General features: G+C 36.2%; 1 protein-coding gene across 1 annotated transcript; it reads left to right on the forward strand.

The window, feature by feature from the left end:
• On the forward strand, window positions 5,066–11,004 carry LOC109834181 (QWRF motif-containing protein 2-like). Its single transcript, XM_020402119.1, has 6 exons — window positions 5,066–6,058; window positions 8,741–8,860; window positions 9,216–9,332; window positions 9,421–9,510; window positions 10,540–10,647; window positions 10,715–11,004. The coding sequence occupies exons 1-6, from the start codon at window positions 5,186–5,188 to the stop codon at window positions 10,772–10,774; spliced, it is 1,368 nt and encodes a 455-aa protein (XP_020257708.1). The 5' UTR covers window positions 5,066–5,185; the 3' UTR covers window positions 10,775–11,004.

An 11,031-nucleotide genomic window follows, 5' to 3' on the forward strand; every position in this document is an offset into this window, starting at 1 on the left:
TATATTAAATATTAGAATTTATTTTTTATTATATTATTGTTATATAAGATATTTTAATTATTAATATATTTTAAATTATGTACTAAATATTACTACTATATTACATTAACAGTAATATAATATAATATTATGTGATATAATAAGCATGTTGATAATAAGTATATTAATTATATTTAATACATTATGTTAGATATTATATTAACATCCTCTCAAACGCAAAACCGAAACACTAAACTCAACATCTAAAATGTGTTTTGAAATAAGTGTTGTGTTTTTTGTTTGAGAATATTTAGCTCAAAAGGCACCATAGTTTTCAGATGCATGGTTTCTGTTTTTTTTTAACAAAAACACCATGAAAACAAGGAAAACGCGATGATATCCAATGAAGCTTTAATTTGTTAACAAATTGGGTTCATGATGTCATAGTATTATCTTGGGATATATTGTTATCTCGCACTCTCATAGCTTATACTCTTGGATAGAGTGATGCTTGACACACATCTAGATTGAGATTGTGATTAAAAAGATTGATTAACAATCAAACAAGTCATGCTAAGCCACAAAACATCTAAATTCTCATCTGTGACTTTAAACCTTTAAAGGCATATAATGCATCACTTTGCTAAGGCTCATTTTATATTATAGTTAATTATACGCAAAACACCAGCACAACTCTTGTCTGAATTGTAATTAATAAATCCATTATTCTAGATAAGTACTTTGCTACTTCTTCAAGAAGACAATTTTCCACTTCAAAATTTAAAGCTTTTTCTCCCCAACTCTTTCTTTACTTGCTGATGTTATACCATCACTTACAAAAAAAACTTCAATATAGAAAGTCAGATGAATTTTTTTCCTGAAATTTCTATATTTAACATGATATCTATGTTGTTAAATAGTTTAGATGAATTTTTTAAAGACATCCAAATTTCAACATATAAAGCTTTTCCCCCCAACTGTTTCTTTACTTGCTGATGTTATACCATCACTTAGAAAAAAAAACTTCAATATAGAAAGTCAGACGATTTTTTTTTCCTGTAATTTCTATGTTTAATATGATATCTATGTTGTTAAATAGTTTAGGTGAATTTTTTAAAGACATACAAATTTCAACATACATATTTTATTGCGTAGTTTAGACATTAAAATGATTGCACAGAAGTTAATATGCTAAAAGCATGAGAGTTTCTACTGCGTCCTTTAATTGGAATTGAAGAGTCCTCCAACAAGAGAAGTATTTTCTTTGATATAATTAATTAACAAATGTCAATAAAAAGAAGGAAAAAATGTGTCAAGGCCTCAAAAAAAGAAAGCTCATGTGGTCAGCCCCTCTGTATTATTTTTCATGTGAGACAACCCCCAATACAGTAAATAATTGTGTTTTAGCCCCTATGTACTCTTCCAAGTCAGCACAGAGAGAAATGTTTTGTAAAAACCCAATTGTACCCCTTAATCCGTTCTTTCTCTCACTTCTTTCTTCTCTCTTCTCTTGCTCAAACCCCAGAGACCTAACCCTGATCTGATCCCGCACCGACGTCGGCACGATGACCCGCCTCCTTCATGAATGCATCGCGTACCAGCACTCTCTTGAAGTCCACCTTGACTCCCTCCTCTCCTCTCGCCCTGATCTCGACCGCGGCCTCATCGCACTCCGTTGCTCCTCTTCCCCTCTCCTCTCCCTCTCCCGCTCTGATTCATCCCTCCTCCTTTCCTCCCTCTCCTCCACCACCTCCCTCGCCGATCAAGTCTCCTCTTGTGTTCGCCAGCTCGACCTCGCCTAGTCTCGAGTGTATCTCGTCCTCTCCCGCATCGACGCCGCACTTCGTCATTCGCAATCCCTCGACACCACTCGAGATCGCTCAACGTCGAAGACTACAACCCTGTCACCACATCAAGAATTTGTTGTCCGTTGGGGTTCCCTAAGGGCTGGATCCAAGAGAGGTCGAGGCTAACTTGGAGGAGATCTTGTCATTGATGCATTTGGGGGATGATTATACTAAGTTCATGATGTCGAAGATCAGGGGATTAGGGTTCATTGATCCTGAATTTGGTTCAGAGGCTGTGAAGAGATTAAGTACTGGGAGTTTTAATGGAATGGTGCATGAGCTAATTGGGTATATTTGGTCCTTGAGGAGTTCTTTATGGTGGAGAATATGATGAAGACAATAACAATCGATGAGCAACAACTAGATAGTCTGACAACATTAATGGTGGTTGGTGTGGTTGTATAGGTCTGATATCTCATACGTATACATCAATGGCATCACATTTTAGGTAAATATAATACACTGGAGAAAGTATGAATGAATCTGGAGAAAGTATGAATGAATCTGGTGTCATACGTGCTAGACTTACAGCTAAGTTTCTAATAGAAGGATGAGGATAGAAGAATCAAGCAAAGCCATTAAATAAGGATGGAGAGAAATTTGTTTCAAAAATTAATTGATTATAAAAACTTGTGTGCATGTTTATATTGTGTTACCGGTTTTAGTTGTATTAATAGTAGATGTGGATGACAAACAATGCAAGAAGATTAACTTTTATTATTCTTATTGTATTTACAGTATTTTTACCATCAATTTTATACGTTCATTGTTGATACCATAAATACTTAACATGTTCAGTTGGAAAAGTTAACAAGCATTGCCAAAAGTTAACAAGCATCGCCAAAAGTTAACATGTTCAGCCGAAAATTAACAGAGAATGCCGAAAATTAACACGTTTAGCTAAAAGTTAACAAGAGACTTAAATAGTTAACAGTAAATATAAATAGCTTACATATAAAATCATTGTACTTCAATACGATTAGTCTTTCATTCTTACAGTTGATATTGCTTGAATACACAATTTGAATAGTATTATTATTCCTAGCTGAAGTATTTTTTCGCCATAGAATAGTATTGTAAAGGTAGTCTTAATTCTTTTACACTTTAAATTGGTGACCCCTTCCAGTTAATAATGTGTACCACCATTGAGGAATAATGAAAGTGTTGTTGAGAATATTTCTGATCTCACTACATTCTCACCATTGTCAGGAACAATTGTTGAGAAAAAATTCTATCATCTGAAAGTTAACAAGCAACGCCAAAAGTTAACATGTTAAGCCAAAAGTTAACAAGAAACTCCAAAAGTTAACAACAGACTTAAATTAGTTAACAATAAACATAAATAGCTTACATATAAAATCATTGCACTTCAAAACGATTAGTTTTACATTCTTACAGCTGAAATTGCTTGAATACAAAATTTGAATAGTATTATTATTCATAGCTAAAGTATTTTTCACCGTAGAATACTATTCAAATTATGTATTCAAGCAATATCAGCTATAAAATTGTAAGACTAATCGTATTGAAGTATAATGAATTTATATGTAAGCTATTTACATTACTGTTAACTATTTAAGTCACTTGTTAACTTTCAGCTAAACGTGTTTACTTTTGGCGTTGCCTGCTAATTTTTCATTGATCATGTTAACGTTTTGTGTTTCTTGTTAACTTTAGACTGAATATGTTAACTTTTAGCGATGCTTGTTAACTTTCAGCTAAACATGTTAACTTTCTAGCTGAACCTGTTAAGTATTTGTGGTATCAACAATGAACGTATCAAATTGATGATAAAAATACTGTAAATACAATAAGAATAATAAAAGTCAAGCATGTTGCATTGTTTGTCATCCACATCTACTGTTAATACAACTAAAATTAGTAACACAATATAAACATGCACACAAGTTTTTACAATCAATCAATTTTTGAAATAAATTTCTCTCCATCCTTATTTAATGGCTCTGCTCGATTCTTCTATCCTCATCCTTCTATTAAAAGCTCAGCTGCAAGTCTGGCACGTATGACACCAGATTCATCGGTGAAAGTAGTTAAAATATTTCATACTTTCTCCAGTGTATTATATTTACCTGAAATGTGATGACATTGATGTATACGTATGAAATATCAGACCCATACAATCATACCAACCACCATTGATGTTATCAGATTTTCTAGTTGCTACTCATCAATTGATATTGCCTTCCTCACATTCTCCACCATAAATAACTCCTCAAGGACCAAATATACCCAATTAGCTCCTGCACCACTCCATTAAAACTCCAAGTACTTTATCTCTTCACAACCTCTAAACCAAATTCAGGATCAACGAACCCAATCCCCTGATCTTCGACATCATGAACTCAATATAATCGTCCATGAAATGCATCAATGATAAGATCTCCTCCAAGTTAGTCTTCACCTCTCTTGGATTCGGCCCGTCGGGAACCCCAACGGACAACAAATTTTTGATGCGGTGACAGAGTCGTAGTCCTCGATGTCGAGTGATCGTTGAGCGGAGTTGAGGGACTGCGAACGGTGAAGTGCCACGTCGATGTAGGAGTAGGCGAGATGCACTCGAGACTGGGCGAGGTCAAGCTGGCGAACGCGAGATGAGACTTGATGGCGCGAGGGAGGCGGTGGAGGAGAGGGGAGAGAGGAGGGACGAATCAGAAAAGGTGAGGGAGATGAGAGGGGAGGAGGAGCGGCGGAGGGCGAGGAGGCTGCGGTCGAGATTGGGGCAGGAGGAGAGGAGGGAGTCGAGGCGGACGTCGAGAGAGTTCTGGTAGGTGATGCATTCGTGAAGGAGGCATGTCATCGTGCCGGTGTCAGTGAGGGATCGGATTTGGGTTAGGTTTTGAGTGTTTGAGCGAGAGAGAGAGAGAGAGAGAGAGAGAGAGAGAGAGAGAGAGAGAGAGAGCATGACAGTTTGAGTGAGAAAAGAGTATTTTCGAAAGATCTGTACAAATACAAGTTATACATGTATAAAAGTGAACTTTTAGGGCAGTGCCACATTTTTCTAAGTTTTTTGGGGCTAAAGATCATGGAAAAAACTTGATGGGGCTGGGCCACATCAAGTTCTTTTTTTGGTGGGTTAAGACACATTTTTCCCTAAAAAGAAACAAAATATTTTTTTATTAAAAACCCCATAAAACTCGTAATCCTTGTTTAATAAACGGTAATAAAGAAAGCGACATCTTCGCACTTAATTTTCCCGTTAACACTCACGCACGCCCCTCATTTTCTCAGTATCCGACCGTCTCTCTCTCTCTCTCTCGCTCTTTCGCTTCAGAATGCAGCAAAGCCTCACACTTATAAAATCTCTCTCTCATCTCTGATCTCCGATCATCATCATCATCATGGTTGCTGCAATCTCTACAACCCCTCGAATCTCCAAAACCCCTTCTTCTTCTTCTTCTTCTTCTTCAACCCCTCATCGCCCTCCTCTTTCCCCTTCACATAAAACATCCACAACCAACAACAATAACAACAACAAGAACAACAATGCCGACGAAATCCCAAGAAAACCCATCAACAGAAACATCCCCTCTCGCTATCTCCACTCTCCTTCTCCTCCTCCTTCTCCTTCCTCCTCTCCTTCCTCCTCCTCTTCAGCTCAAAGCCCAAGACCCATGTCCTCAAATTCCTCAGTGACCTCAACAACCACCACTAGAAGCCTCTCTGTCTCTTTCCAAGGTCATTCCTTCTCTTTTCAGACTACCAAGCCTAAACCCATATCCCAAAACCCACCCAAAAAGCCAAAGAACCCTTCAAACTCTCTCGCATCCAAAACCCGCAACCCGAATTCGCTTACGAGGAGCCTGGACTGCTCTATTGAGAAGAAAGGCTCCATCTTGTTGGTGTTTGAGGACAAGGATCTTTACTTAGCTCCTGATTCCAATAGTAGCAATTCAGTCAAGAGTCGAGCTCCGACGAGGGGAATTAGCGTTCCGGCGAGGTTTTGGCCGGAGAATTTTAGTCCGGCCATGAACTCTAGAGGTTCTTCTTCTTCGATGAAGAGATTGGATAGTGCTAGTTTGCAGGGGCAACAGGGAAATGTGCAATATTCGATTTTGAGCTTTGGGGTTGCAGAAGCTAGGAGAGTGAAGAAAGGGGAGAGTAGGATTGAAGAAGCTCATTCGTTGAGGATGTTGTATAATAGATACTTGCAATGGAGATGTGTGAATGCACAAGCTGATGCTGCTATTTTGGTACAGAGAGTGAATACAGAGGTATGTTTCTACTGAATTGTAGTTTATTAGGTTAGTTGGTGTCACATTTTACTATGGAGGAGGTTTTAATACCAACAGAGCATAGTTAATTATACCTATCTACCAAATTGGATGATATATGACAAAAATTGAGGACCCGTTCTGTTCAGATTGATTTACACGTACTGTACTTTTTGATGCAGAGAGTGAATATAGTGATAAGTTTCATATGGTACCTTTCATTGACTTATAGCGTCATATAACACAGTTCATTTTGCATTTTATTGTATCACATTTTTGACATGGAAATGCACAACTTGTAAGCATGTTTCGTATGTTAGGGCCTTAATATAATTATCTTAGCGCATAAAAGTCTTACTTTTTGCATTAAGATAGTCCATCTTGGCCACGACAAGTATAACAATTTATCATTTCCTTATCATTTCAGTCTATTGAGTCCTGTGAATTTCAATTGATCAGATCTTCACAGTCAGTTTTCAAGTCTGAAACCAGTAATCATATTGAGTTTCAAATCTTTTCGGGGATGTGAGCTTGTAATGTGACATTCCAATTTTAGTGTCTGTGCTGCTACACGTCCTTCAGTTAACACAAAAATTACCATGATGTGAAACACATAAATGGGGTATATAAGGAATACAATAAATTTATTGTCATTCATTTGCTCGAGGGTTTTGATCTATATGGGGAAAAAATGGTGAAGTTGCGATACTTGAACCAGACAACTGCAATGGAAAAAGACTACACTACACTAACTGGGAAATCACCTTAACAACTCGAGCGGGTTATTGGCAGGTCACCCAGGTCTTTCTGTTTTTGAACTGCACATAGGGCTGACCCGGACCTGGTGATTCTAGCTCGGGTTTATGTTCGCTCATCAGAAGTGGTTGGGATTGCACAGATAGCTATGATTGAGTTCTTTTCCACAGTTCCTCTTCAAAATTACTAGCTATTACTGATTCTTAATTTCATTGGCATTTGGGACTGTTACATTAAACTTGGGGATTATAATACTCTCACTTGAGCGCTGGCATTTGGAGTAAACAAATAAGTACTCGATGCAATAAAATGGTTAAGGGTATATAAAAGAGAGTGAGAAATCTCTGTGTCAGATCCTAGAGGGAGCATCCAAACCCAAACTGTTAGCACCTGTCTCAAATTTTTTAAAAAGACAGGCATGAAAATAATAACTTTGTGAATAAGGTGACATATTTAACTAATCAGATCTAGAAATTGGTTTAATGCTCAAAGAACATCTGGTGAAATAGTCCAAGGATTCAATTAGAGAAAACACTTCTTCTCAATGTGTGTTTAGGCGTATGTGTAGTTAGGAGGCACTCATCCATTCAGTTCAAATGCGCGGACGCAAAGGCATGAGGTAGATTTAGTCCCACATTGGAAAGATGGCTTCACGATTAGCTCCTTAAATATGTTTGGAGTCTTTGAACTCAATCAAAGAAGAGGAAAAGCACATGGTGAGGATGGAAAGAGAAGGGTTACAGGTTGGATTAGAGTCTGCTGTGTAACCGAATATTTGGATAAGGATGATACTTCTGTTGGTGGTGAAGAGAGGGATGCTGTGTAACTGAATATTTGGATAAGGATGGTACTTATGTTGGTGGTGAAGAGGGGGATAGGTGGAGGTGGTGGGATTTTATTTGAGTCAGAACTTGATTTTGAATTATTTAGTGATTTAAATGAATAAATGGCTTTGAGTAGAAAAAACTTGATTTAAATCATGTCAATGTGGTAGAGAAGGGACCCAATTTGGAAGAAGATTTGTTACTTCAGCTGGAGGGGCAATTTGCAAACAACACAGTGCGTGGTGGTTTTTGAGTCTCGTGCTCTTTAAGTTGGACCTGTAAAGGTACTTTTCAAAGCTTTAAAGACCTTTTGAGTCTTTACAGAGCTTTGCAAGCTATACAGAGCTTTGCAAGCTACTACAGAGCTTTATTCAGATTCTCTCTTCAGTAAGGATTTTGTTGGATTGAAATATTTATTAAGGATTTTTTTGAGATGGAATGATTTATTTGTAACAACCTTATGAAATTGATTATAGTGATGTTCTTTTCTGGTTCACCTGTGGATGTAGCTCGTTGTAACACCATGTTAAATCTCCATGTGATTTTCTCTATTGCAATTTTTACATCCTTGTCTCTATTTTATTAGGAGGCTCTCCTGCTAGAAATTTTGCACTTCCATGATGATGGACATGGCTTTCAGAACTAAAGTTTGTGATTAAATGCTGTTTGATGAGAACATGTAACCCAAGAATATTTCCTCTCTAGCATCTGCACTTTTTGACTTAAATGACAATCCTAATGTTGATAGAATATGTCCTATGCATAGGTTAATAGCATCTTATTTGCCTGAGGTAACATGCATTGGATTCAAGTCTCCATTATCACTTTTGACTCCTAAAATGTTAGTTCTTAAACCTTCACATTTTCTGCTAATGTAGTTTTATACACAACAATGTTGTTGTTAGACAACTTTACATGCGCAGTGCATTCAAGTGGTGTAAGCACGTGTATGTACAATGCTATTATGTATTCTACATTATAGCTTCTAATTTTTTGCCATATTTTCATACCATTATACTATGATTATTATTGAAGAAATCATTCTAAATTTAACTTTCAGTTCTTCAAAGACTCTACTGATGACTTTCTTTTGTTATTACAGAAAAATTTGTTTGATGCATGGTTAACTACTTCACAATTGCGTGATTCAGTCACAACTAAACAGACCAAGTTGCAACTTCTGCTACAAAAGTTAAAGCTTGATTCCATTCTTAAGGAACAAGTAAGGAATTTTGTTCATCATCTTATTTTCTTATTCAAATATATCTAAATTGCGATCTTCAGCTTTGATTAACCCATCATGGGTTTGGATTCTCTCAACAAAGAGTACCTATTTCCCATTGAAGGAGTTTCCGGATATATTTTTTTTTCCCTTTTCATTTTCATTTTCTTCGCAAAGAGACATATTTGCTTCCCTTATTAGATGAGAATATACTAGTCTTTTGCAAGTGAAATTTCTGTCTTGTATCATTTTTTATACATATGAAGTTGTATGTACATTTAGACACATCGATTCATTTCCAGATATTTGAAATTGCTTACTTCTTACATCTGAACTAGCCACATTTGACGTACAGATGATCTATTTGGAAGAATGGTCTCTAATGGACAAGGAGCACTGTAATTATTTATCAGGTCTTATTGAAGCACTGAAGGCTAGCACATTCCGTCTTCCAGTTGTTAGCGGAGCAAGGGTTCGTGCTTTCATATTTCTATTAAATAAGTAAATTATATCTCATTGTTTCTTGGCGCATCCAACCATAACTGATTCCTTTTCTACAGGTAGATTTCCAGGAGCTCCAGAATGCTGTCAATTCAGCTGTTGATGTGATACAGGCAATGGGTAACTCAATATGCTCTTTACTACCAAAGGTATCTCCTCTTTTTAATTTCTTTTTTTATGTAATTTTCTTCTTTAGTATTTAATTTGTTTGTTGTAAGATAACATGATTGTGTGTATAGTGAAGTCGGTGTATATCATTTCTTTCTACAAAATAAAGTTCGTAGGAAATGAAAAGAGAGCTTGGTAAGAATAATAGGCTCGGATGCTAGTATTTTCTGTTTTTACTTCTTCTTTTTTTTTCTCTGAATGGGAATTGAATCCAACTCCAAATAGGCATAAAAGATTGGGTCAATTTTCCAAAGTCTCAAGTCTAATACAAATAGGAATTAGTTTCATATTTAAGTCGTTATATGGCAAAAGTATTCTTGAAAATTATAAGTGAATACCTAGAGATTGCTCTTGCGCAGCTCTGTTGCCTCTCTCAGAAATCTTCTTGAGCACCAGAACCGCTTCCTTCATTGCAGTTAAGTTCTCAAACACTCTTTGTGTACTCAAGGGCCTCATGATTGCATCCTCTATTGCAGTTTTCACTGCCAGTCTGACCATTTGATCTTTGAGATAATTAGAAATGTCTATAAAAATTGCTTAACTTCATCTTTAGAAATTTTTTCCCTTCATATTTTAGGAAGTTCACATTCATCAATTATGTAAGCACCTGTGAACTAAGTAGTTGATATACGAGTATTAATTAGACTGCTTTTAGTGGAGCAGAGGGCATTGGTACAGGAGTCTAAAGGGCTATCCACTATGCAAAATTTGCGACTACAATTTTAGCCACAGTTTGCAAAAGGACATTTTATAAGTACAGTCTGTACAGTTATATATATCTGTTTGTTTTATTGCAATTGCAAAAGGACATTTATAAGTTTGTTTTAATTCATTGCAAACAAATTATCCCAGTAAATGAAAAAATGACTACAATAGTGAAATAAATCAACGGTAAGGATTGTTTGCTTCACTGCAACTGTAATTAGAATTTTTATTTAGCTCATTTTTATAAAAATCCGTAATATAACTGAATTCTACTCAATTCATAATTCATTCATCTCAATCTACAGGTGGAAGGGACGAGCTCTTTGGTATCTGAACTTGCCAAAGCTGCCGCACATGAGCAAGCATTATTAAACCAGTCCAAAGATTTATTATCGACAGTAGCAGCGATGCACGTAAGCAAGAAAATTTCCATTTCGATATTTCCAGCTCATTATACTGATAAAAACCTATTTAACACAGGTAAAGCAATGTAGCCTTCAAGGACATATTCTTCAATTAAACCGTAACATGAACCGATGAAGTTATAGAAGATAATACTTGGTATTATGATCATCAACTGACTCCACAGAATCTGTTCTTCTAACATGAGGTTTACTTCAGAGGTAATAATATTGTGTGTTTGCATAAAAGAAAGGATTAATGTATATATTTGATTTACATTTTTTTCCGATTTTTGTTTTCGGGGTATGTAGAAGAAAAATAATCTTAGTGTTTGTGTATATTTGAGGAAAGGGGTATTGTTTGTATTATGGTCTTGGGTATTGTTTTTGTTGGCC

Source organism: Asparagus officinalis, chromosome 3 (genome assembly GCF_001876935.1).
Source record: "Asparagus officinalis chromosome 3, Aspof.V1, whole genome shotgun sequence".
Taxonomy (NCBI): domain Eukaryota; kingdom Viridiplantae; phylum Streptophyta; class Magnoliopsida; order Asparagales; family Asparagaceae; genus Asparagus; species Asparagus officinalis.

What these genes read in the sequence shown, in the direction of transcription:
- LOC109834181 (XM_020402119.1), top strand. Translation starts at nt 5,186, where the DNA reads ATGGTTGCTGCAATCTCTACAACCCCTCGAATCTCCAAAACCCCTTCT. An exon ending in CAGTTGTTAGCGGAGCAAGG is followed by an intron (nt 9,333 to 9,420) that starts GTTCGTGCTTTC and finishes CCTTTTCTACAG; the next exon opens with GTAGATTTCCAGGAGCTCCA. An exon ending in TATGCTCTTTACTACCAAAG is followed by an intron (nt 9,511 to 10,539) that starts GTATCTCCTCTT and finishes CTCAATCTACAG; the next exon opens with GTGGAAGGGACGAGCTCTTT.